At 57.6% G+C, this 26965-nt stretch overlaps 2 protein-coding genes across 2 annotated transcripts; both read left to right on the top strand.

Annotated features, from left to right (window-relative positions):
* Nucleotides 1-242: 242 nt before the first annotated feature.
* Nucleotides 243-13876, top strand: ARHGAP36 (Rho GTPase activating protein 36; the record flags this gene model as incomplete). The annotated part of the gene is made up of 9 exons (XM_082004159.1): nucleotides 243-357; nucleotides 3457-3519; nucleotides 4825-5081; nucleotides 6043-6238; nucleotides 7362-7622; nucleotides 10028-10176; nucleotides 10803-10973; nucleotides 12666-12763; nucleotides 13747-13876. 9 exons carry the CDS (start codon nucleotides 243-245, stop codon nucleotides 13874-13876), a joined length of 1440 nt encoding a protein of 479 aa, XP_081860285.1.
* Nucleotides 13877-20004: 6128 nt separating this feature from the next.
* LOC309408312 (regulator of cell cycle RGCC-like) lies at nucleotides 20005-23748 on the top strand (the record flags this gene model as incomplete). Its single annotated transcript, XM_082004116.1, has 4 exons — nucleotides 20005-20158; nucleotides 20702-20782; nucleotides 21869-21931; nucleotides 23190-23748. The coding sequence occupies 4 exons, from the start codon at nucleotides 20005-20007 to the stop codon at nucleotides 23195-23197; spliced, it is 306 nt and encodes a 101-aa protein (XP_081860242.1). The 3' UTR covers nucleotides 23198-23748.
* Between the last annotated feature and the right edge of the window lie 3217 nt (nucleotides 23749-26965).

Here is a 26965-nt window from a genome sequence, read left to right on the forward strand (position 1 = left end):
GCTTGGAAGGTCAAAGCGAGACGGTGTGGCTGGGGCACCTGCAGATCAGCCGGCTCTTCGGAGAGCTGGAAGAGGGACAAGTGTCTCCTGCGCTTGCAAAGGCACAACAGCATTTCCAGCAGCTTCTCTCCTAAAGCAGGCATCTCCGCGATGTGCTCCTGACTCGTTTTTATGGAGAGAGATATATATTCATATATGTTTTTCAGAGGACCTCGGCTCTTCTGCCAGGACAAAGCACCAAAATGCAGCCTGTGCCCCTGCACAGCTTGTCGGAGTTGGAAAGAGCCAGTCTGCAGGAGATCGCGCTCTACCAGCTGCAGGAGAAGCTGCTTGTTGGAGATCTCAGCCTGGCTAAAGGTAGATGATGGGAGCGGAAGGCTCCTGCTGAGGGAGGGCTGAGCTCTGAGCTGTTACGGCTACTCATCCCCACGCTCGCACTTCATAACACACGATATTGTTCATGGAAAGACATTTGTGACACATTTTGGTCCATTTTATGTTTTGTTCCCAGCTTTGAAGAGCATCTAAAAAAAAAATTCAGACCCTCAAAGGCCTAATCAGCCTTTTGAGGAGAGTTTGTGTGTCCATAGGAGTGTGAGAATATGACCTTGCCTGTTGTCTGCTCTGATCCCCCTAATCCAAACCAGATGCCACATGACTTGGCAAAGTCTTCCACTGGGACAATCTTAATGCTGTTGGGATGGGACAAGCTTTGCTTTTTGGATTAATGTCCGGCACAAAGTCCTGATGCTGGGATGGGGCTTATGCAAGGCTAGAAGACGTGCTACTGAAATTAATGGGCAGATAAATACAGAAGCTCCACAGGGACCGAGCTCCTCTGTCCTGGCCTACATAGACGCACGGGCATCGCTGCCTGCGTCCCCCGATGCCTACACATCTAACCAAGCAAGCACAGCGAGCTGGGGATCCGCTGACCCCTTCCCAAATGTACTCCTTGCTCAAGAGTGGACTGACCGCCTTGAAATGCCTCCTCTGCCTTGGGCTGTATTTTGGCATCGCGGTAGGGCTGGAGGTGCCTACGGGTGTGAAGGGAGCTCGGGGGTCTCCAGCCCCACCGCCTCCCGAGGGTGGAGCCCCCCACTTCTCCGGGGACCCATCCCAGGGAAGGAGCATTTCCCAAATGTCCAACCTCAGCCTCATGCTGGACAGCAAGTACTTACCCAGGGCAACATCCAAGTCTGGTTTCCTGCCTTAACTAATCTTTGGAAGATGAAGTGGCTTCAAGAAGAGTACTTTTACCGAGCAAAAGGATTTTACTTTTATTGAGTGAAAGCTCCCCTCTCATTCCCAGAACTCCCAGTTGCCCTGGGGCTGCAGCACTAGCCACCACAGACTGCCTTTATGTCCCTGGAGGACTCTGACCACAAACATCCTGATTCTTTTTTTTTTATTCTGAGCCGTTGTGACCCCATTTTCAGCGATACCCTGCAGCAGTAGATTCTCTAGGGAACAGTGCAGGGCAAAGAACCCAAAGTATTTCCTTCCTCGCTGCTAAGTGTGCTGTGTTTTGTCCGATGGGCTCCTCTCTTCCTGCGGGAGAAGTGCAAGGGACTGCAAAGTCCGGATCTCGTCCCTGTCTGTATTTGGGACATCACTCTGATGCTCACCTGGTTTTTGAAGAAAGCAGCTCCTTCCTTTTGTCCATCTTTATATCCTTTAGATTTCTACCTGCTGGGAGTCAATGTAAGATGCTGAGGATTAGCTACAAAACTGTGGCACCTGCAACATCGTTTTCCTGTCCCAGTGCTTTAAAGGGAAGTTCACAGTGTTTGGAAATGCCTGAATTTGGGCTGCACGGTCTCTGTTTGGGTCCATCCACCTGTCTGTAATTACTCCCCAGCATCTACCCACGTGAAATTCCTGCCTTCTTTAATAAAGAGCAGGGTTGGTATTATTTTCCTCAAGGAAAAGGCGTTCAGCGCCTCTTTCAATCCTCGTATCGCCAGATACCCAGGCAACGAGGATCACGGGGTGTGCGTCCCCTTGTAAACCATCCTTTGGGGCAACCTTCAGCTTTGATACCCTCTGGGCTGCCCTTTCCCTTCCGGCAGTCCTTACCTCGTTCAATCCCAACAAACTTCTGCAGCACCTCAGCCCTTACAGCCTCCTTCAGGGTGACCCTCCCGAGCTACAGCGCAAACACCTCACGGGCACTACATCTCATTTTGGCCAGGTCTGTGGGAACAAGTCTGTGGTTTGAGCAGGAGATGACCAAGAAAGATGAAACCTTTGAAGGATGCACAGCATCGAGCTTGCTGTAGTGCATCTCGGTGAGAAGAAGCTGTCCTCATCTCCTAGGTTTGTAGCGGATCATACGTGTTACGCTGTCATGGGGCTACCAGCTCAGGCTTTCTGGGCAGAGGAATCCTCATGGTTTCTTCATTACCTGCTGCCTCATGGTTTGTTTCCCTCAGGAACATCTGCAGAGCTTTAGGAGTGGAGAGTTATGCTGATGCTCAGCCTCAACACGTGGCGTCACCCCTCCTAAGCCCATGCTGAAGCAATGGAGCTTTGCTGGCCTTTAGTTTCCTTAGCTGGATGTTTTTTGGCTCCAGCTTGCTCTTCATCTTCCTGTTAGCTGGTCATTCGAATGAAACGGCACATGTGGTGCTGCAGGATAATTAACGTAGGCTACTCTTTTATGCACATCTTGCTCGTACCAGCTTTCATAGCTTTCCTCCAAATCTTACAAAATAACCCAAACAATTATATAAGCTGTTTCTAGGAATAGGATTCCTCAGGAATAAGGAGCGCAAGCCAGAACAGCCTGATGTGTCCTGGAAGGATTTAGGGTGGGTGATGAACGAGTTTTCAGTTCACTGCTGCTGGCTGCTGGCCCTGGCTGTGCAACGTGGGGCACACTTGGGAGCGGGGCTTGCCTTTCTAGGACCAGTACGGGGTTTCTGGCGGCATGTGTTTTGTCTAACTTTATTTGTCTACGCTCTGTAAAATGTTCACAGAAGCCTTTCTGGGGCTGTTTTCCTTTTTTCAGCGTCGAGACCGGACCTTTGGGGATGAATGAGGGTCGCTTTCTGAGTCATTAAGTAATCGCTAGGACGTCATCATCAACAGAGAGTCGTGTATAACACGGACAGAGAATTTTAAGGTGGCCAGAACAGCTCTAAGCTCCAGCCTTTGGACAGCTGAAGCTTTTCCACGGCCCCTTCGTGTGTGAGGACCCGTTTGCTGGCGGCTGGCCTTGGCCCCGCAGCCGGCGCGTCGCGTGCGCAGTCGCAGCTGGTGGCTGCCGCAGCATCGGGCGTCTCCTTTGCCTCCGGGGCTATAAAATACCGAACCACAGCGTCCCGCTGCCCGCGGGAGGTGCCCGTGGCCGTGCTCTGCCTGCGGGGCTGCGGAAAGGCACACGCCTTTAAGGGGAGGCCGTACTAAACCAGCCTAACGATGCAGAACCTTTGCTTTCTTTTCTCCTCGTAGCTGGACCCAAAGGCAGCAAATCCATCCGCCAGAAACTGGAGAGCTTTTCGAAGGAGAAGAAAGGTGAGCAGCCGCCCTTTGACCCCGCTTTTGGTCCCTGCTCTCAAACGGAATCGGTGATTTTTGACGGGGCTGAGCTGGGAGGTGCCCGGGTTCAGCAAGGGGCTTCGTCCCACGTCGTTTCACGGCTCTCCCGAGCGGGGTGTAACGGCACGTGCACAAGCGTGAGCGAGTCTGGAAGGGGTGCGTATGTGCGTGGATGAAATATGCGGGCGCGTGAACGTGCATTAGTGAAGAGGTACACATATGAATATTTCTACCGTCAGCCCATTTGACCCTTGGTCCCGCTGCTTTGAGTTCTGTTTTATTGTCCCTTGAAGGACGTCAGCCACAAACCTGGGGAAACCAGAAGCGTAGAGCCCCGCCAGCTGGGCGTGAGCACCTACTAATTTTCTTCACACCAGTGCAAAGTCCACTCCAGGAAATTATCGAGCAGCAGACCGATGTTTTACTAAACGGAGTTGTGGCTTGTACTCCAGTTGCAAAACCCCTTGGCCCGGGGTGGTGCGGAGGCTGGAAGTAAGGAGAGCTCTCCTTGCACCTGCAAGGAGGTATGGAGGCGGAAAGTTGTTTGGGGAAAATGCCGTTAATACCAAGACTGTTCTTGAACAGACGTAGCTGACGCAAACCCTGTAGAAAACTGGAGGTTACCATTTGGTAAGAATCTTTTGTGTCAAATATTTCTGTGATTTATGAAGCCTCCACTTCATAAATGCTATGGTATCTTCATGAGGCTGTAACCATTAAAAGGAAGGAAAGTTCAAGAAAAACTGGGACAGGCTGCAGCAAGCACCAAGTTGATGCACAAGCCAGTTTTCTTCCTGTCTTCCCAGCTCCCTTACGTCTCCTTCCTCTTCTTCCAGCACACCACCTCCCATGCCGTGCCCTCCCTGACCAACCTGCATCCCGAGTCCCACTGCAGCATGCCCTAGGGGCAGCAGCCCCCCTTTGGGTTCGCCCAGGGTCATTGGGGATGCTCTTCCCACCCACCCCAGGCACTCCTGGCTCCTGGGGAGCGGGAGGAGGAGCAGGAGGGGACAGGGCATGCAAGGGCACTGGCAGCTCCAGGACTGCCATCCTGGATTCAAGCTACAGATCTCCCTCCTGTGTTGGATTGGTTTTATACGTTGTCCTCTTCATTATCCTGCTGGTGGATACCTTTACAGGATCCTGGTATTCCCTTCTGTTGGTTAATTATTTTATCCAGGCATGCTGGCATGTCCCTGGAAGCTGGGCTCTGCTAGTGCAGCTCCCTCTCATTTTTTCCTGCTAGCGATGCTTTTCCATTTCTGCCATGTTTTTCCCTAGACTGCTCTCCTCAGACTTTTGGGATCCCGCTCTTCGAAGTCATCGCCAATGACCGCGTCTACAAGCAACTGCAAGAAGCAACGAAGAAGAGCCGCCGGCTCTGCCTGGAGGTGGAAGCGACAGTGACAAGATTTCGGGCTCAGAGGCAGAAGAGGTCCCCGATGGGCAGGAGCTGTGGCCTGGTACCCTGTGGGGTCTTCCCGGAGGAGCCGCTTTCCCCGACTTTTCTCAGCAACAGCTCCTGGAGCCAGCGAAGGGTACGATTGCAAAATTGGACTGTGCTGTGATGGTGTTGCAGGTTGGGGGAGGCTCTGACTTCAGCAATAAATATGGTTTCCCAGGGCCTTTCTTTAATGAATGCGAGTTTTTCGTGCTGCATGCTGGGTCGGTCGTGGCCTGCCCTCAGGGAGGTGGGATGTCCCTGCTTCCCCCAAGAGATGGACTGTGAGGGGTGGGACATGATCAACTAGCTCAGCTCTTATGGAACCAAGGTTACCAGAAGGACACGGCCAGGCAGCCAAAGGTAGGTAGGGGTAGGAAGAGCTTCATCACCGTTAGCGTAGATTGCATGACATCTTGGAGACTGGCCTTCACACTTGCGAAATTCCCACCAGAAGCTGTGACCGTCGGTGGTGGGTCATGCCCTGGCTGTGGGGCCACCAGCTGTGCCGCTGAACTGGTCTGCTTACTTGCGTCAAAGGACAAGGGAGGTGGTGCGGCTGGTCAGCCTCAGCCACCACCTTCTTGGCTTCAGTCCTGCTTCCTGCGAGGGGAGGTGGGTTTTAGGCTGGGTTTGGTTCATCTCATCTCTTCGGAGTAGAGACCCACACCTGCCTCTTGCTAAGCGCCTGTAGCCCCTGGTGTAAAGCCGCTCTGATACAGGCAACTAAATCCCGTATATTGCACAGTCAAAGGTGAAAGATTTGGGGATGTTTCCTCTTTCCCCGCGTCTGCCTGCGGTGCAGGGTCTGGCCCCGTAGGAAGGCTGTGTTTAGAAAGACCTCACACCAGGAGCCGTGCACATAAAGGAGTGCATGGGAGATGAAAGCGCTCTCTGTGGTTCTCTTGCAACCCCAGACAGGCTCTGTAGACCTCTGTGTTCATTTGGAGGTGATGCTTCCCTTTCCCACAAACTTCTGAGGTCACAGCAGTGACGGTGTACTGGGATCCTGTGGGGCAGTTCCTGCCACCCTGTGAATCACCTCTGCTCTGTCTCAGGGCGCAATGTCCGTGGACTCCATCACTGACCTGAGTGACAACACTTCCAAGCTGCTGGAGGCACTGCAGTTATCACACCCCCATGAGCTGGATCCACGGAGAAGCCTGGGCAAGAAAAAGATGTTGAGCCTCAACCCCATCACCTGGCAGGTGCCACGGATCGTGGACAGATGTTGCAAACACATTGAAACACACGGTAAATACGCACGTCTCTCCAGCCGCATGGCATGTCCCACAGTAGGTTGGTAAAACCCGACATATGTGGTGGGCTGGGGCATTCTGTCCCGGCCGTTCCCCAAGACAGGAGGAGGGCACGCTCCCGAAAAGCTGCCTAGGGAGAGTCCTTTTGGCTGGGCATAACATTTGGTCAAGCACTGGCACAGGCTTCCCAGGGTGATGGTGGAGTCACCATTCCTGGAGGTGTTTAAAAAATGTGTAGATGTGGCACTTCGGGACATGCTTTAGTGGGCATGGGGGTGTTGGGTTGACGGTTGGACTTGATGATCTTAAAGGTCTTTTCCAACCTTAATGATTCTGTGATTCTGTGGTTCTCTCTGGGCTGAGAAGCGACTGTCACTGTGTGTATCAGTGACCCATCTCCTGGTGGGCTCTGGCTTTAACTCCCGCTGCAAATCCAGCATCTAGCTCAGAGAGACTGTGCAGGTGAGTTCTCCTCCCTGACCCACAGACAATCGACCCCAGAAAACCTTATGGCTCCAAACCCTTTGTTTTAACCCGCTCTGCCAGGAGCGGGGAAGGATGCTCTTCCTCGCTTGCAGTGCAGGAGAACCACTTCCATGATGCTGAGGTGCTCCAAGGACAAGTCGGGGCGGCAGGGACCTGGGGAAATGCAGAGCACTAACCTGTCTGTCTCCCAGGTCTCCAGACGGTGGGCATCTTCCGGGTTGGGAGCTCCAAGAAAAGAGTTCAGCAGGTAAATTGGGACATTTACTGCACCCTCTGTAGCAGTGCCCCATCCAAAGGACAGATGCTTGCATGGATGGGGAATGAATAAAGACATGGAAGGGTCTAAAATCTGTGTCTCTGATCCACACAGACAACCTGTAACCCGCTGCTAGGTCTTTCCAGCCACGGAGAGCAGGCTTCATCGCTCCAAGCTGCCTCTGGCAGATGAGCCTCTGGGCGCTCTTCACCAGCCAGGAGCTCCTTCTGGTCCCGTGGTCCATCGCCGGGGGGCAGCAGGCTGTTGGGTTCTGGCGTGCCTTTTTTGGGGGACATCAGGAGTGGCCAACCCTCCTGTCCTGCCATCGCAGTGGCTCGGTAGAGGGGCAGGTCCTGACCGCATGACTCGCATAAAGGGGAAGAACTGACCATTGCTTTTATTCTTCTCATTTCTTCCATCTTTAAGCTGAGGGAAGAGTTTGACCAAGGACTGGATGTTTTCTTGGACGAACATCAAAGTGTTCACGATGTGGCTGCTCTGCTCAAAGAGTTTCTTCGGGACATGCCGGATTCACTGATTCCCAGAGAGCTCTACGCAGCCTTCCTCCGCACAGCCTGTGAGTACCTGGCGTGCACAGACGCTCTCTGCACAGCCCACCCGCCACGTTTGGTTTTGTAAGGCAAAAAGGGAATTTTCTTCTTGGGGAGTTGCCCGGCTCAGTCCCGGGTCCCAGCACGATTCAGCGCGCTGCGCCCGAGCTCAGCCCAGCACTTTGCGCTGCCTGTAAGGGTGTCTTTGCAAATGCTCTGCCCAGGTCCCCCCACCCTCCATATTTCTCAGTTTTTAGGCAGTCTCCACAGCTTCCAGCATCACTCTTTCTTGGTCTCCTTCACCACCTCGTTGCTTCCCTTTTGCCATCCTTCTCTCCTCGGGTATGGCACACCGGCACCGCAAAGCAGGAGCGTAAACCAACCCGTCCTTGCTGAAATCACCCCAGAGCAAAGGCATGGGGCTACCGGCATGTCTTCTAGTTGTGGGCACATAGCACTGAGTTTCTTCAGGGTGAACATATCTCGCGGCTGGGGCAGGTCTCCTTCAGTGTTTTGCAAGACGCCTCTAGAGAAAGGCTGTAGAGGGGATCTGGGCAGCTGGTGATGCCCAGACCTGACAAGGTGGGAGAATCTGTGATGGAGAAGGAGGTCCTGGGGCACAAGGATAAACTTAGCCTGCCAGGAAGGTGTCAGCAGAAGCTGAGATTCCTCTCAAGCTGGACCACTCCTCTTCCTTTTAGGAGATGCAGGTGCTTTTGGAGGCCCTTTTTTTAGGGCCAGGTGTTTGCCCGTGTCCCACTCTCCAGAAGCCTGCAGGGTGATGAACCTGCAGGGTCTGGGTGTAGAGCGTTCGGGGTGAGACCGCTGACCTCAGAAGATGGTCTCACTGGCTGGTGGTCTCACTACTTGCAAAGAGTGTGGAGAAGGAAGATGCAGGGAAGGAACATCCATCTAAAGCTGGAGAGAAGGCCAGGCCAGACTGCTGCTTCCAAAGCTTTCTTCCTGCCACCACTGTCTTCTTTTTCAAGCTCGTTGAGGAACACATTGAACAGCACAAGCCACGAGCAGCAAACAACAGTGCGAGTTGCTCCTGCCCCGTGTTTCCCATTTTTTAATGAATTCTTTGTCCCCCAGCGGATCTTCTCCCCATGTCACAGCTGTGTCATTTACCTCAAAACTTTAAATGAGATCCTTTGCCCAAAACCTTCTAGAAATCCAAGGAGACTGAAGCGACCGCCCTCACCCATGTTTCTTGACCCACAGAGAGCTCCGGGAGGTCTGAACGGCGGGACGTCCCGTTGACTTTGCATCTTCGTATTTCAGCAGCGGTCATTGCTGTGTGGTTTTTCTGTGTCTATGGACGGTTCTCTTCCCCGTTTGCCTGTGGCATGGCCAGGGTGGCGGCGGCCACCGCGGGTGGCGGTGAAGGAGCGGCAGGTTGTGTGGCGGCTGCTGCCTTGCGGCACCTTCCCTGTGCCTCTGCTTATCCCCTGGAAGGGTTTGAGTCGCTGCCAGTCCCGGCTTTGACCCTTCCCTGGCAATGTCAGATGTTCTCCCTGTGGATCAGGAGCCCGTAACCCTTCCAGATCTGCTAAGCTGCTACTTCTATTGTATTTTCATCTTTGAATGTGAAGTGACACTATTTCTCATGCAAGTCTGCAGCCTGAAAGACAGAAGAATAAATTATGCACTTTTGTCATATAAGGGCTTGTAGGGCACAGTGCAAAGCAAATGGCTGGGACCTGTCAGACGAATTACCTTCCCCGTGCCTTCCCCAGCGGAAATTGGTGTTACTCTGGCTAAAAGATGGGCTTCGTGATTTTATTCCTGGGAGATGAGAAGGTTACTAAAGGTTGCCATTGCCATTTGCCCCGAAAAGCCAAGCAGAACTGCAGAATATTCACTGTACTGAAATATATCTATTTTGGAGTGATGCATGCAGGCCACAGCCATGTCTTCCAGCCTTTACACAAGGGTGGGCACAAGTGGCTGGAGCAAAGCTGGTCTGGAGCACTGTCCCGTTTCCTTCCCCTTGCTGACGCTGTTACCGCAAAGGCCGAATGGCCCCGGGCTGCCTGTGGACCGTAGGGTGAAACCATGAATTCACATCCCACCACATATGATTTTTCAAACATTTGGCTCCCAGATCCTTCCTTACCACCCTCCTTTGCCCAAACTGCTTAACAGCAGTGGGATTAGCCATGTGCTGCCTGGCACTGCCATGTGTAGCTGGCTGCAGTCGGTGCTTTTTTCTTTTTTTTAATAATTGGATTATAATCCCTCTGGTCGAGGAGAGCCTTTGGCTATGGGGCTATAAAATACCAAACACGATCACGTCGCAGCCCTTGCCAGGGTCTCCCGGAGGGCTTATCCCCGCATGGGCGGGGTGAAGGGTAAGATGCCAGTCTGGCAAAGCTCCAGAGCTTGTTACGGTGGATGTAAACGAGGGCTAGACGTGCCCAGCGGGCTGGGAACCGCACTCGTTAATGGGCTGGGAACTGCACTCGTTAACGGGCTGCTCTCTGCCTAGCCATGGAGGGTCCGGAGCAGCTCGCCGCCCTCCAGCTGCTGCTCTTCCTGCTGCCGCCCTGCCACAGCGACACGCTGCACCGGCTCCTGCGGTTCCTCAGCGAGGTGGCCCGGCACGCCGAGAGCTCCTGGGGCCCCGACGGCCAGGAGGTAAGGCTGGCCCAAACGGGTCGACCGCGTGAAGAAGGGGTTGCTCGAACTTCGTTGGTTAAAACCAAACAGAGCTTCTTGCAAGGCGGGGTGAATCCTTTGGCAAAACCAGATTGCTGATAAATCCCCTTGTCCGTGGCAGAAACCCTGGAGAGACCCGGCTGTGTGTCTGTAGGCAGCGCAAGGGGCGTTTGTTGTGGAACTAAATCCAGTTTTCCACCTCCAACTTTCATGAAGGACTTACAATCGTGCATTGAGGTTGATTTTGGTTTTCTCCGGACAAGCTTGAGCTCTAAGTCTCTCCATGATTCAGAGAGGCTGGTTTTGTCCCTTACTGTGGGATGATATAGAAATATTGATTGTTACCTTTTGGTAAAGGCTGTGAAAGGGAGGCAGATGGGGATGGAGATCCTGACGCAGGAGGGGATGAGCGTGTGCTCCAGCACCACACACCCTTCATGCTGGCCCTGCCACCAGCTCGGGGGGCGACCAAACTGGACCCAGAATCAACACCCCGGCCTCACTCAGCAGCTCATGTTCCTCTCCTGGGGTGGGTGAGTCTCTCCTGGGACGTCTCATGTTGGTACATCTCTAATCTGCAGTTTCCTTTTGTGCTTCCTTGCTAGATTCCTGGGAATAAAATGACAGTTTCAAACTTGGCCACAATCTTTGGTCCCAACATCCTGCAGAAAGAGAAGCCTGGAGAGAAAGATGCCGGTGCCATGAACTTTGAAGACAGCGCTGCCATCATCCTGGTGCTCCAGAGGCTGATTGAGCACTACCAGACCTTGTTCATGGTAGGTGAGGCTTTCCCAGGGCAGCTTCTCTAGACCCGTCCTTCCCCTCTGAACTCTTCTAGCGGCAGCGGAAGGATGCGTTCACAGCCCCGCTTACGAGTCGGCTTGTGGAAACACGATTCGTTCCTCCTGGCAGGTGTAAATATTAATTTGGGATGGCTTGTTACTGGCATCAGAAAGGCAGAGCTGAGGGTCATGCCACGAACAGGTCCGTCCCCTCTTCTCTCTTGCGTTCTACACCGGTGGCCTCTGACCGGGCTGGTTTGGGACAGGAAACGACCAACCAACAGCAACGGCGGGAGCGGCACCTCGGTGCTGTTTCTCCCCCACAGTACCAGTGAGGAGGAGAAAGAAGAGAAAAAAATGGGAGACCCTAGAAGAGGGAAGGAGCTGGAAGGTGATGGTGTGGGGTGGAGGTGCCACAACCTCAGGCAGATGTGGGGAGGATGTAACAGTGGAGCAGTGAAGGACGGCTTCGCTTCAGATCTACCCTTCAGTGGATGATTTGCACCATCAGTGTGAGGCAGGGAGTGCTCTTCCTGTCTGAGGGGATGCATCGACCTGGGCTTCCCAAAAGCATCTTGGAAAGTCATGTAAAGGTTCGTGTGGGAAGAGAGCTCTGGGGCCACCAGGACAACCAGATTAGGGCTCTCCAAAGCGAGATCAGGGCTGCACCCAGCTGGGGTTTACTTATGTCGAGGGATGGAGAGCTGTCACCTCCTGGGTCCTGTCCCAGGGCTGCACCACCCTCAGGGGAAGAATTTTCTCCTTGTCAGAAGTGCCCCCGCTGCAGCTGGTCCCCGCTGCACCTCGGTCAGTGCCCAGGCACCCCTGGGAAGGGTCTGGCTCCATCCTCTCCCCACCCTCCTGTGGGGCACCTGCAGCCAGCAGTAAGAGCCTGTGTCCTCTCCTGGCCCAATCCTGCTCCGCGGGGCTGTCCAGGCAGACTTCAAGCCTTTCGCTGTTGCGCTCCCCCCTCTGCCCTGCTGCGGCGTGGGTGCTGGGGACGCCTCTCCAGGCTCCGCGCTTCCCTTTGCCGCTCCGGGAGACGCTGGCGGAGAAGGACGAGAGCGGTGCAGCGCAGCCCCCGAGCAGAGGCAGGGCTGCTCAGAGGGGGGTACGACGGTTGGGTGGGAGAGGGTGTGCGGCAAGGTGCCGGCTCGAGCACCGCGGGTGCTTCGTGTGGAGCCGGGCACCCTGAAGCAGTCCCCGAGGGATGCGATGTCGGTGGGTGCCAGGCGGTCACGTAGTGGCTGCTCTCCCTGGGGACGACCCAGGGGAGACCGTGCAGCCGTTTTGGGACCCCAGCAGAAACCTCCCGGATCGGCAAGAGCATACGCCGAGCAGTCCTCCTGGCCCCGCTTTTAGGAGAGGACCTGGGAAATTCCAGAGAAACACCAGAAATGTCCATTTCCTACAGATCTATGGGAATGCGACACTTCGGGTCTCCAAAAAAGCCTGGTAGCAATCATCAGGTCTACAGGGAGCCAAAGGGCCGGGGTTAGCGTGGGGAAAGCAGGGGCTGAGATCCCGCTCAGACCCCCGGGAGGTGTGTGGGACACGACACCAACACAGCGGATCTGTGGGCACGTGTTGACCTGGAGTCCCTTTGCTGTCCTTGGCTGCCTGTGCTCATCTTCCTCCAGAGAGGCGGCGATGCCGTGAGCGCGCGCGTCTGTCTCTCCCTCCCAGGTCTCTCCCGAAATGCAAGGTGACGTCCTAAGGAGGCTATTTCAGACGGACCCCGATGTCATCGACTACCTTCTGCGCAGGAAGTTCAACGCCGTGCCGTAAGTTCCCGCGAGGCGCGGCGCTGCTGGAGGGCACCTCGCTGCACGGGGGGCAAAGCCCCCCTGCAGCAGCACTCGCCACGCTGCCGGCAAGCGACGGACAAGTCCTGCTGGTCCTCCTGCCTGTCTTTCCTGTTCCTTCCACTGCTTCTGGCCGTGAACTCCCCAGCTAAAACCCTTCGCTTTCTGCGCTAACGCCTTCTGCCAGCTAAAACATCCCAGCTTTCCTGCCCCTCGGAGCTCCCTATTCTCCTTTCCCCTGCCCCAGCCTGTGCCACGCTCTGTCCTTTACCCAAATCTGCCCTGCGTCAGAACTCCTCCGTTGCACGCATCTTCCCGTGCGCACGCCCGCACGGCTCTTGTCCTGCCGCACCCCCAGGCCCCTCCGCCGCTCCGGCCTCTCGGGATCGCACGCTGACGTCTGCTCCGTTTCCAGCTCCACCACCAGCCTCCTCCAAATTTTCTTCACCCTTGGTGGTGTCTGCGTTTCTGTGCGTTTTCTGCCCGCCCGGTGTGCGCCTGTGCGTGCGCGTGCCTGTGCGATGCAGTACAGACTGCCAGCTATGTCCGTATTTCTGGCTGCGAGGTAGGCTAGTCCCACAGAGGCTCAGAATTTGAGCTTGCGCCCATCCCTGGGATTAAAAAAGGTGAGGCAAAGGGGCCTTGCGTCCCATGGTCACGGCACGTAAGACAGGAGGTATTTTGCTCCCCTGCAGCCTGAAGCAGGGCGTGCTCGGCGGCCCTCACTCTCCTCGTGGAGCTGGTGACTCCTTCGGCAACCACGGGCTGTCCTGTGCCGAATGGTTTCCTGGAGCACGGACCTTGCGGGTCATCTCTGCTGCTGTCCCTTGCCTGTCTTCACGTTCCCTTTGGGACCGCCCGAAGAGATGGCAAATCTTCGGGGTCACTGCTAGAGGCCATCTGGGCGTGGAGTGGGCAACAAGAGGTTTGCAAGTAGCGTCTTTCTCTTTTTACTTTCTTAGGAACGAGGATTCAAGAGAGGAGCACGCTCCATCCCCGCTGCCTGGCTGGACCCGCGCCCTGGAGAGCAGCTCGGTCTCCTCAGGGCTGTACAGCAACATCTCCTTCCTAAACCTGGACGTTGGCATCTAGCAAGCCTGGGCCGTGCCCCGCGCGCTGCCTTCTGCGGACAAAACCGGGCAACCCTTCCCCAGCAAAAAGAAGTCCTCCATCCCCCTTTGGAGAAGTGAGAGGAGTATGAACGTGGGAGCATCTTTGCCAGCAGTAGGCATGCCGGATTGTTCTGTGCAGGCAGACCCACAGCAGGAGATGAGTTTGCAGGTTGCCAGCAGGAAGGCTTTCCGCCCGCAGGCTGGTGTCTGGCAGCTCGGGCCGGGCGCGGCGGAGGGGACTCAGAGGTCCAAAATAGATTACGGTGTCTTCCCGCGATCCTTGGCTGAGAAATGCCCGGTTTGGTTTGTTCCTCCTGCTCAGGCATTGGAAGTCGCTGCCAGTTAAGTGCAAATCTACATTTCTAGCTGGTACGGCAGAATGAGAGTTATCAGCGAGTATTTTCTGTTGTTTGCTTTCCATTTACTCTGCCGGACGTGGCCTGGCAGCCCCTTACCCCCCAGCCCCCGTGGGCTGTCCCTGGCTGAACGAGCGGCGCAGGGAGGGATGCTCCGGGCAGCCGTCCCCAGGCAGCGCAGGGGAAGCTCAGCTGCGGGCGGGCTGGCCCAGCACACGGAGCCACAGCCAGCACCACGGAGGGTAAAAAGTCGGTGTGCGCGGAAGGGGCAGCCGAAGACAAAGAGACAGCGAAAGAGGAGTCCGTGAATTTTGCGCGCAACGTTTTTTGTCTTTCATCTGTCTTCTGAGGTCGTGGGAGTCATAATCCCCTGGCTTGAAATGTCAGTTGTGGTGTTCACAGTTCAGATCCCACTTCCGAGGGAACTGCGGCTGAAGAGTGCCGAGGAGAGGGCAGGCGGGTGGGAAGCTGGGAAGGGGTGTGATGGGAGGAGAAGTGGTGCCCAGAGGAGTACTGCTGGAGAAAACTAGTGCAGAAAGAAGGCAGCGACGGGCTATACCAGGATTTTTTAGCATTGGGGCAGACGGATCTGGTGTCACGGCTCCTCTCATTCGGACTGTCTGAAATCGGCTGCAAATCCGTTACGTTTATTCTGGAGAAACCGAGAAGGACACACTGATGATTACAGAGATGCTCGTTTTCCGTGAATTGTGGCAAAGTTGTCTGGCAAAAAGCTCGGGGCACAGAGAGTTTAGCTTTGCAGTTGCTTCCTTTTGTTGCTCCCTAGGTCTCCATCCGTCTGTCATTTTGGGTTATATTTAGACAGCAGGGTTTCTCATGTGTGACAGAAATCTCTGTTCCGCGGCGGATTTAATTGTCTGGTTTCACGTATGACTCGGAAACTCCCCCAGCCAGAACCTTTGCAGAGAACTGATTGAAATTTATCTCCGCGGAAGCTCCCAGCCCATTGCTATGAGCTCCTCGCCGCGGCTGCCGGACGCTGGCGCGTGGGCAGCGTTTCTTTTTTCTTCTCCTTAAATTAAATTAAAAATTAAAATGCTTCTGTGTACACTGGCACGTTGGGTAGAAGCTGGAGGACTTGACACCACTCCCCCTCTCAAAAAGCGGCTGAAAAATAAAAGGGTGCTTTTGAAGAGCGAGCCCGGCCGGGGCATTTGGCAGAACGTTGATTTTCGGTGTAAGGTTATGGTCGTATCCTCCCAAGTCCATGATTTCGGGCAGGCTGCAGCTTTCTCAGGTCAATTGATTTGCTTAGGGAAGTTTTCTTAGGGCAAATAAACCCCCCATATTACTTTCCACGGTAAAATTATTTCGCTAGGATTCACGGCAGGCTGCGGTTTGGGAGTGCAGATCTGGCAGGTGTTTAGGCTTTATGATAGAGGTAGGAATAGGGCCAGGGTTCGTTTTAGGTTAGGCCTAGGCGTAGGGCTGGCAGTGAGATCAGGGTGGCCCTAAGGATGCATGCGCCAGCGTGGGAGCTCGGGAGCCCGCAGGGAGCCGCGGCTCGGCTCCTGTGCCTCGCCGCCCCAACGGGGTCGTGGCTTCGGCTGCGCCTTGTAGCATCAAGAGGATTATCAAGGAATGCAGGAGCCTTTCTGTGCCCCCAGCCTGAGGGGGGGTGTCCCACCAGAGCCTCGGCTGCATCTGTCCCGCGGATGGTACCTGCCTCAAGGTACCGCAGCTCCGCAGCTGCACCGCTCGGGGCTGAGCTCTTGTTTTGTAGACGTCCCTTCCCTGTGGACGGGTGCAGTCGGGATGGGTGGGGAAGTAGTGCCCGGAGGACAGCAGGCGAAAGAGAGGAGTGTGTGCTGGGAGATAGCTGGTGAAAGCCTCCCAAGAACTGATAAGCTCCAGAGACGAGTAGCACTGTTCAGTCTGCAGGAGCGGATAAACTCAGGACACCGTGACGCTGCTGAAGGTTTCTGAGGTCACCAGCATACTCGAGCATCAACGGCCCGTTGTGCCACCAAGGCCATGTCCAAGGAGGCACTGGCTGCTGTGCACGGACAGACTGCAGGATTGTACCTGCTGCAAGAGCAGACCCTCTGGTGCAACCTTTCCAGTTTCTTACTAGAAGCTCCTGGCATGTCAGCGTGACTCTCCGCTCCTCAGTCAACAGCCGGCGTTGCCCGCACGTGGTGTGAGTGACTAGTTATCTGCTGTTAGTCATAACAGCTTGAGTCCATTAACAGTAACGGACTAACACGGACAAGGTGTTCCAGTAACTATCATCCGTGACTTGATGGTGGATCTCGCTGTGTCCCCGCTGAGGGGGAGCACTGGGGAGGGGGCAAATCCTCAGGCTGGGAGGAGTTGTTACAAGTGTTCACCAAGAATTTTGAATCCAAGAAAAAAGCAGGTGATCTTTGTCTCTTCAGCTGGGCAAGAGGGCACTCAAGTGCCAACCTGAAACCTGGACTGCAGATCAGCTTTTTTGTCATCATGGGGGAATGTGAAGTGTTGTGAAGTGTTGGAGTCTTGGGTGCACAGGGAATGGACGGTTAAGGCTCACTAGGTGCAGTGGGCGACGGGCCATCCTGGGGAGTCCTCCCTTGCAAGGGTGTCGTGCATTAGATTCCTTGGGGACCAAAGAGGAACATATTCTAATGGAAGAGGAAAGGGAAAGGCAGAGTTGTGCAGTCGTGGTGATACAAAGTCTGGAAACTCGTAACGTGTGAGGGGGAACGCAGACAAGCAGGACGGCACGCCACTGCTAGCGGCGCTGGAGACAACAGCGAGCCCACTGCCTGTCTGCAGTGCTGGCAAGACTGACAGACAGACAGTGGGTGGAGACGGCACGAACCTTCTGCACTCCTCACCTTTAGCTCATCATGAGAGCATCACAAGCACTTTGCTGCCCAAACATTTCAGCAGCCGTAGGTCTGCTCATGGAGGAGGAAGGCAGAAGCATCAAGGCTGACATTAAGATCTCGAGCAGAGCACGAAACCAGCAAAAGGTGCTTCATGCCTTGTCATGGCCAGAGCTCAACCTGATGCCACCGCTTCTGGGTGTAGACTTGTCGTTGCTACCGAGAGCAGCTGATCTGGCACTGAGGTCAATGGTGAGAAGCCCACACAGCCTCCATCGCATAACTGTGATCAAATTTTTCAGTATCAAGAAAGAAAAAGAAGAGTGAACTTTTCCTCCTTCCCCGTCACCTCGGCGAGTCACTCTGAGCGCGGCTGTGGTGTAGATTGACGCCACCAACATCACTTTGGCTTCTCTCCCTTGATTCCTCTGAGCTTTAATTTCTTCTTCCACTGTTTTTGCCACATACCTCTCTCCAAGGACGAAGCACCGAGCAATTATAGTGGCTAACATATGGACTCTAACGCATTCCTTGAAGATATCAGCAAAACACCAAACCATAGCACTTGTTGGGAAACACGCGCTGCAGAGCTACGCCACGTTTGAGGATGGGAGGGACATGGGGGTTGCAGCTGCTTGGCCAACGGGTCTACGCAAGACTGCAGCGTTGAGCTGTCCGTGTACGTTGCCCCCTTGGAAGCCACGCAAGGATTTGAAAGGAGACCGAAAGGTTTGTGGTCACCACAACAGGCACATATAAGAGCACCAAGTCATCCCTGTGAAGGCTTCCTGACCTCAGGTTTCACACTCGCTATTTCGCGCCGCTCCCACTGGGTGATGGGACGAAGCGCAAGGTGCTGCAGAGCTGGTTTCAGACATACCACTACACGGGGCATAGAATCACCACCCGGCTCACGATAATCTGAATGGGACAGGGATGCTGAGACATGAGGTGGCTATTTGCTTTGCAAGAAAAGTCCTTCTGAAGTTTACTTCCCCGGCGCTGTGATGGTGGGCAGAAGAGGGCACCGGGGGCTCACTGGGAAGCACGCCGTCTTTCTCTGTTTGCTACAGAAAATACAAAAAATGCGCTCGGGCCTTTCTACCACCACATTGCAGGACTTGAAAACTGCTCCGTACCGGCTGTCGCTGCTGATGGGGATATTGCCGAAAACTCCGGTGGAGGGCAGGCAGCCCAGCACCGTCCATCGCTGCTTTCTGCCTCCTCGGAGCAGTACGCGGGCTTTTTTCTCTCTCAAAAGCACGCCAGCTGTCACTGCCTGGCATGTGCAAGTATTTGCTTATAACTTGTTTTATTTCAGCCTCACAAAATAAACCCCACATCACAAATCCACTGCAAAGCACCGTCATTCACGAAGCGTTAGTATCGCTCTGGACCTGCTCTGGAAAAGCCGGTTAGCCTCAGGTTTAGTTATCATCAGGCTTGTTCCCCTCCTCCCTGGGCTGAATCTGCAAGCCTCTGTCATTCCACCTTTTGAAACAGCCTGAAAATTTCTGTCTTGATGTTTCTAGGCCCCCAGTGCTGGCACGGGAGTGGGTTGGCTGTTGGGGGCGGTTGCTGGCTGGTTGATAGCACCAACACTACCAAAGACATCTCAGGCCACCCGGCATGGGAGGGGTTTTTCATAGAATCCTAGACTCATAGAATCACAGAATCACAAAGGTTGGGAAGGACCTCTAAGATCAAGTCCAACCGTCAACCCAACACCACCACGCCCACTAAACCATGTCCCAAAGTGCCCCGTCTGCACTTTTTTTGAACACCTCCAGGGATGGTGACTCCACCACCTCCCTGAGCAGCCTGGTCCAGCGCTTGACAACCCTTTCAGTGAAGAAGTTTTTCCTCACATCCAGCCTAAACCTCCCCATGCGCATCTTGAGGACGTTTCTTCTCGTCTTATCGCCAGTTACTTGGGAGAAGAGACCGACCCCACCTCGCTCCAGCCTCCTGTCAGGGAGTTGCGGGAGCGACGAGGTCCCCCCTCAGCCTCCTCTTCTCCAGACTGAGCTTTCGCAGCCGGAGTCAAGCGCGGGGGTGTGAGGAAGGGCGGGACGGGGAGCAGCTCGCTGCGGGGAGGTGCGTGGCTCAGACCGGCGAGCGAGCGAGCGAGTGGTTTTATGGTCAACAGCAAAGAAACCTTTTTTTCCCTTTTTTTTTTAACCCACGGGAGCCACGCGGTCCCCCGAGCCCGGCGGGGCGGGGCTGCGGTCACGCCCCGCCCCCGCCCCGCCCCCCGCCCCCATCGGCGCGGGGCGGCCCCGGCGCTAAAACCGGCGGGACCGGCCGCCGCCCTGAGCGGAGCGGAGCGGAGCCCAGCCCAGCGCAGCCCGCCGGTGAGTGCCGTGCCGTGCCGTGCCGTGCCGTGCCGTGCCGTGCCGTGCCGTGCCGTGCCGTGCCGTGCCGTGCCGTGCCGTGCCGTGCCGTGCCGTGCCGTGCCGTGCCGGCTCCGCAGCGCAGGGCGCCGGCGGGGTTAATCGGCACATCCCCGGGGAGCGGCCGCCGGGGCCCGCTGCCCCGCTCCGCCTTCGGGCTGCGGTGTGTGGTCGCTGGTCACCCAGGCTCGAGCGAGACCAGGAAGAAGCTGGGTCCGGGACCAAGACCTTTGCCAGCTTAGGACCGGTTCTTAGCCGGTCGGGCCCCTGCTCAGCTGCGGGACGAGCTGGGAGGGTGGCCGAGCCGCCCGAGGAGCTGGATGTGCTGGGGGCGGGGGGGCGGTGAGGGGCGATGTCAGCCCCGACTTGCTGCGCGGAGCAAGAGCCGGCAGCCTGCCCGCAGCGAGGGGGCCCGGAGCCTGGCTCTGCCCCCTCCCCAGCCCGGTGCTGCTCCCGAGAGGCTTCTGCCGGGGCTCTGCCCTCTGCGCGCCCCAAACCTCTCCCGCCGCTGACTTCTCGCCCGCAGCGATGGCCGATGAGCTCAGCGACCTGCTGCGGGAGTTCGATGAGGTGATGGAGGACTTTGAGAGAGGCCCTGCCTGTCAGTACGAGCAGCACCTGGAGGAGCTGAAGAGGAAAGCGGGACACAGTGTGTACGACAGCGGCATTGATGAGCTGGAGAGTGAGTCTGGGGCTGGGGCCTGAGGGGTCCTGGGGGAGGATGGTGCCCGTCGGGCTGGAGTTGCTTTGGGAGCTCTAGGGTTCCTCCGTGGTAAACCACAGAGCTCCCTGCTGATCCCACCCCTGAGTTGCCCACCTGACTCCTCTCTCGTGGGCTGGGTGAGTAGCACGGGGTGATGACCACCGGATCCTGGCCCAGGGCCTGCCAGCACCTGCTGGGGCTCCTTCTGCTGGGTTGGGTTGGGTTGGCTGCTGCAGGACTGCATGAGGCTTGAGGTAGCCGGGAGCTCAGAGGGAACTGTTTCGCTGTAATAACCCCCGGGACTCGCCGTGGCCGTGCCCAGACAACCTCTGGTGCTGTTTGGCTTGGCGGAGAAGCTCGGTTCCCTTTTTCCAAGCATTTCTTGCAGCAGGGGAAGAGTAGATGGGCTGGCCAAGAGTGAAGGTGGACCAGCGACCCTACACCATGCACGAGATTGGTCCCACGTCCTGCAACTTGTTTATAAGGTGCCTGTGGACTGTGACTGATGCTTTGTCTCCGTAGGTACCAGCACGTCCCCGGGAAGCAGCCTCAACTCCAGCGAGGAGGACCTCAACACCCCTGCCAATGCTTACCCCTCCAGAGGTGAGGCCGAAAGATGTGCCTGAAGGGCTGATGCCGGGGCTTCCTTCTGCGTGCTTGGCTTGGCTCGGCAGCGATGGCCTTCGCCTGCCCTGGGGTGTGGGTGCGTGTGTGTGCACGTACGTCAGTGGGGCCTGCAGAATTTGGAGGTGGGAATGAGCCCTGGGGTCTTGGCTGGACCCTGGAAGTGGTAGGAAGCTGCATTGGCATGTTCCCGGTCAAGGCTAGACTGAGCCAGAGGTCTGTTTGGGGGTGTCACAGCAAGGGACTCTGTCCCTGACCTGGGTAGCGCAGGATTGCGCAGGGATGAGACCGCGCAGGGAAGGTGAGCGCCCTCCCCACCGTGTATGGATCCAGCTCTGGCCTCAGCTGAGCCCTTGCTGACCAACCTCGCGTGTGTGGGAGGCTGTGCCCAGCCTCTCTGTTTTCCCCCAGTGGAGCCTGAAGCACCACTGGCTGGGTTAGCGGGTGCTGATCCGCGTGACACCTGCAGGCACCATCCTACCCCAGAGCCGGGGTCTGGGGTCAGGGGCAGAGGGGACGCGGGGGGTGGAAATGCTCCGTGGCCGCAGGTCAGCGCTGGTCCCGGGGTTTTCCTTCCTCAAGCAGTGTCCTTGGTGAAACCCCTTGCTCCTCAGCCCTGTAGCTCCCAGCCCTGATCTATGTGCGCACACGGTGGGAGCACCCTGCGCCGGGGGCGGGTGATGCTAGAGCTGCCCTTGAGCCCCACGCGGGCGCGGGATCCCAGAGCCAGGCAGTGCTGGGCAACTGCTCGGAAAGGCTCAGTGCTGCTGTTTTGATGCCTCCAGCAGCTGGGCACAAGTGTGGGCAGTAACCCCACAGAGATGCACCGACCTGCGGGGACGCTGCGCTCGGGGGCGCTTGGCTGGGGTTGTTCCTGAGCGGTGCAGCGCGCGGTCCCTGTCGCACACGCAGCCCCCCTGTGACCCCCTCCCACCACTGCCAGGTACAGAGGCAGCAGGCAGCCGGAGCAGCTGTGGTTAGAAGCAAGGGGCAGGGACCTTCTCCCAAATCAGAGCTGGCGGGGGGGCACTGGGAGAGACCTGACGGTGTGTTTCTTTCCACTAGCTAAGCTTGGAGACACACAGGAGCTGGAAGAGTTCATTGCGGACCTGGATAAAGCGTTGGAGGGTACGTTGACAGCTCGGATCCCTGTGCTAACCAAGCCACATCCAGCGTGGTGAGACGCCCGGGCTGGGGCTTCTCCACCGCCACTGGCTCGGCGGAGCCTGGCCAGCAGCCCTCTGAGCTGGGCTCCCACCACAGGGGCCTTAGAACCTGGTTTTGGCTGCAGGGATGGAATCCTTCTGCCTTTTCTTTTGGGGGGGGGCCCACCTGGATGTGTCCCCCTCCCGTCCCCCTTCGAGCTCTTTCAACTGGGGCAGAAATTCCACGGCTTGAGTGTCTTCCCTCTCCGGTGCCTCAGTTTCCCCAGTGGGTGAAGGGGAGATGACAGTACTGTCCTGGTGGAGGGGACTGGGGATGGGAAGGCCGGACTGGTCCTGACAACGAAGGCCTGCAAAAAAAGTGGCCAAACAGCAGAACCTGCAGAGCTATTGATGTTTTCAGGAAGACGTACAGATGCTTGTGGCTCTCTGCCTACAGCATCCCTCTGACTGCTGCGCAAAGGCTTTCCCTTGCTTGGGGGGGAAGGTGAGCAGGAGGAAAAGGGTGTTTTAACTTGGGGTGTACCCTAGCCTGGAAAAAATCTTGCCCTGTGGAGATGTCCCATCTGGAGGGAGAAAATGAGGGTTCAGACTCGATAAGTACCACCTAACACCTGCGCGTGGAAGTGCCCTGTGGAGCGTGTTGGCTGAGGGGAATCCCAGCCCGTGGGACGCACGGACGAGTCGTGGTCTCCTCCTGGTAAAGGACTTGGCTGCGGGTACCCCTGGGGAAGGTGGTGATGCCGCGCTGGGCATCTCTGGCGGCTTTACCCAGGCAGCTCTGCAGCCCTGTGAGGTTGGCTGGTCCCCAGTAGCTTCCTCACTGGGGAAACTGAGGCAGAGGCCACACTCCCTCCCCAGAAGGGTCCCTGGGTGACAGGCTGGAGGCAGAGAAAACTTGATTTTTTTTTTTTTTCTTTTTTTTTTTTCTTTTTTTAAGAAAGTATTTCCCCTTAGGCAGGCTGCATAAGTCACAGCTCTCGGTATCTGTTCCCTTCCCTTCTGAGTGTCCAAAATGAGGTGGCTCATGGGAAGAGCCACTTCTGCTGGCCCTGAGCCACACCGGGAGGCAGTGAAGCAGGGAGGAGACCAGACCCCCGGCCGTCAGCAGGCTCTAACCCCGCTGCCTGGGAGGGTGCAGTGCACCGAGCAGCCCTCTTCCCCCCCAACAGTCGTCCCACCAATCTTTTTTTCTATTTTTTTTTTTCTTTTTTTCCCTGCAGAGATGTGAGATGTGGTTTTGGTGGTGAGCCTGGAGAGGAGGACCCCCAGCAGATGAACCCCGTGCCTCCCCGATGTACCCCCTGCTTCTGTGCCGCCGCCGCCTGCGTGGACGACGGCTCTCCCGTGCCTCTCCACGCCGGGGACGCGCAGCACCAGCCGCCAGCGGGGACCGATCCAGCAACGGGACGGGCGGCTGGGCCTTGCTCCGCGCCTGCGTGCAGGGCAGGACTCTGCCTGCGTCGGGTGGGACGAGCTCTCGCTGGGGGCACCAGGCTCTGCCCTACGCGGGGACCGGCAGCAATTGTGGCCGGGGGGGCTTGGGGGTGGGTGGGGGGAGTCTATGCCACTGGTGAAGCCAGAGGAGAAACTCTGGGTGACTTTTAGGGAGGATCAGCTTGCAGGACGTCAGCGAGACCTTGGCGTCTCCTCCTGGGTCGGGAAAGCCCGTTCCCGCGATAGCGTCTGTCGCGGGCAGTGACAACCGCTGCCGGCCCTTCGCTTCGCACGGGCAGCCTCGCACAGGGCCCCTGCCCGCACCCCCGCGCCCCTGCCCCGGCTGCTGCTGTAAATACTGTAAAAAGGATGTTACGCGCTGTACAGAGGGGATGTATTTCTGTGAACGGGATTTTAAGTCTCCGTGCTTGTCTGTGCGCGTGTGTCCAGCCTTTTCTGGTGGGCTCCTCTCTCCGGGGCATCGCAGACGGGGCGGGGGAGAAGCAAATTAAGCAGCATTTGTCTGCCTGAAGCAGGGCACGGGACCGAGTCCCTCCCTTTCCGCCGCCATCTGCTCGGGGTACGAGCCTCTGCCCGCGCCGGCGGGCGAGGCCCTGGGGTGCTGGGGGAGCTGCTCTGCTCCTGACGATGCTGTTTTGAAAAGCTGCCTGCTTTACCCTGGGAGCAGGTGACAGGGACCGTTTCTTGACTGAGGCGTGAGATCGACCTGGGGGCAGCTGAGCTTGGAGTGAGATTTGGCAGTGGTGAGGGATGCTCAGCCCACCCCCGGGGTCCCCCTCCCCAGAAGCTGCCCCGTGAGCAGGGGGATGACCGGGAGCTCAGGGGAGAGGAGGAACGTGGGGCTCTGCTCGTCTCTGCCTTCCTTCCCCGTGCTGTCCGCGTGGAGCAGGGCCACGTGCGGCTCTGTCGCAACTGTCTGAGCAGGCGACGAGACGGTTTTAGCTTCTTCCCTCACCCCTTGGTTCATGGGGTGCTGACCAGGAGGATATCGGTCACCTAATCTGCCAGCCCGGGGCTTAGCGCGGTCGCAGTCGTCTGCTGAACGCACGTTAATCCTGCGAACTCGAGGGCTCAGGACTGCGGCGGGGGCTTCTCGGCAGCCCCGGCAGAGCCCTGTGGGCGGCAGGTCACATGTGGGGACGCTGTCTGCCACCGCTCTCCTCACGCTGTGCCGTGCGGCTGCTGATCGGCCTCCCCAGTGGACACCCTGGTCCCGTCGAGGGGTGAGGGCAGCACGGCGGGGCCGGGGCGGTGGCGATGCTGGCAGACCTGGCCTGCCGCCCGGCTGTGCCATGGGGGCCGGAGCACCCCTCTCTGCGGGGAGACAGCCCACACCAACGGGGCCCGGGCAGCAGGAGCTGCAGGGACTGTCCCTGCCATGCACGCTGGTGACGGCAGCAAGCACGATGTCACTCGGGAGGTTTTTTCCCCTCTGAGTCATTGCATGCAGGCGTTTCGCCCTCGCGATCTAGCTCTGACTCCGGCTCTCCAGCTGGGTCAGGGCGATGCTCGGTGCCGGGGCTGGGGAATCCCGCGCCGTCGCCTTCCCTGGGCGCCGCTCGCGCCAGCGCGGGGTCTGCTAATGTTGCTGAGCAGCTGCAGATATAAATACTTTCAAGCCCCAAATCTGCTGCGGCTGATACACCCCTGCGGCAAAATAACCGCCGCGGTGACGCTCCAGACGGGTTGTTTGTTGTGGGGGTTGCCAGGAGAGGGGTTTGGGTTTCACCCCAGGTTTCCTCCAGCCCCTCGCGGCTGAGCTGGCCCGTGTCGCGCAGGATCCTCTCCAGGGCTCGTGGTGGTACCTCCTGCACCCAGTGATACAGCTGTCGGCATCTGCGCGGGGTGGGGCTGGCACGCGGCACCCTGCCTTGCCAGCGCTACGTGTGGGTGACGGGGTGATGTGGGACCTAATGGCAGCCCCATCCTGCCCGGCCTGGTCATCCCCAGCAAAGGTGACGCTCAGCCCACCCCCCCGGGACGGACTCCTGCACATGGCTGCAAGCAGAGCCCTTTGGGCACAGGGGCTCCGGCAGGTCCTCTGCTGGGACAGGGTGGGGGATTTTTTTCCCCAGGGACCCCGGGCAGGGTTGGGGACACGCCTGGGTGGCCCTGAGGTGGGGGCTATGGCATCCACCGGCCCATGGAGGGGACAGTCGTCCAAGGGCTGTGGTGCAGCCGGGGACACCGCTGCTTGCCGGCCGCGCTGACGGGGCGGCTGGAAAGCCGAGCATGGGGAGGGCTGAGGCTGACCGAGCGGCCCGTGGCAGAGCTGGATGGCCCCTGTGTGCACGTGCGGTGGGGACGCTGCAAAAATAATCAGCGCCAACGAGCGCGTCCTGCGACCCGTCAGTTCCTCCCCTGGGCCCCTCTTCCCGCCCGAGGCTGGAGCAGGGCCGAGGAGCCCCGGGAGCAGCGGGGCCAGGCTGGCCTTCGTGCGGGGTTTAGAGGGCCGCGGCCCCCCGCCCCGCCGCGCTCCGCGGGGGGAACCGGGCTCTAGGCAGGCTGGAGCAGGCACGCGGCGCCGGCACGGGGCCACCTGCAAGGCCGGCGTCGCGTCAAGCCGCGCGTTCGCCGCCCTGCGGTCTGCTGCCTGCTCGCTGCTCGCTGCTTTTCTTAGAAGCGAGAGCGGCGTAACGTGGGGCCACCGAGGGACGGGAAGTGGCTAACCGGAGTCGAGGCAACTGCACGGGCCTCCTGCCTGCTCCTCTTCCTTCAAGCCCAGCTGCAAGCCCGGCTTTCCAGAGGCCATGATGGTTATTTACCAGCGGAGCGGGCGCTGCTCCAGCTGCAGGGTCCGGCCTGCTCTTTTCGTAGGGCCTCCAGTAAGCCGGGTCCGCCCTGAGGAAGACGCTGAAGGTGAGGTATTTCTCCACCAAAGCACCACAGCAAAGAGTTGTTGCCCTTGCTCAGCCTAAAACCCCGCAGCAAGAGGGGCTGGATGTCTAACTGCAGAAAGCTTTGGATCAGGACCTCAGCAGTCCCACCGAAAGTCCTCCTCCACCCTTCATCCCCGTGTAACCGTGCCTCTCCGGTCCTCCCGGGGCTGCCGAGCCCCGCCAGCTCCGGCTGGTGCTCTCTGCTCCAGCAGCCAGGACACTGGCGTGGTGCTGCCCAGGGCTGCGCGTGCCTGGGGACGTCTGTGCCACGCTGGGGACGTTTCAGAGAGGAACCACATCCTTCTGGGGCAGGGAAGTCCCTGGCTGCCCAGACCGGCTGGCCGTGGTGATGCAAGAGGCTGTACCGATTTTGGGAGATAACCTAAGGCTGGGGATGCCGTCTGCTGCTGCCTTTCTTTCCCAGCAAGCCCTCTCACATGTTTTGGGGGGATCTTTCCACATTTACAGGAAAGGAGCAGTAGGTCCTTTTCAGGTCCTGACTTAAAAGTGTATTTTCCAGCACGCTGAAATCTCGGCTCATCACTCCTCGCCCGCCCAGACGCCAGCTCGTCCTGTGCTGGCTTGGGGGTGCGAGCTCCCCCCCGGGGGAGCAGCAAGGGGAGCGCCCGTGGGGGTCCTGTCCAGGGACTGCGCCCCACCCA

Source organism: Phaethon aethereus, assembly GCF_964289735.1.
Source record: "Phaethon aethereus genome assembly, chromosome: 10".
Lineage (NCBI taxonomy): Eukaryota > Metazoa > Chordata > Aves > Phaethontiformes > Phaethontidae > Phaethon > Phaethon aethereus.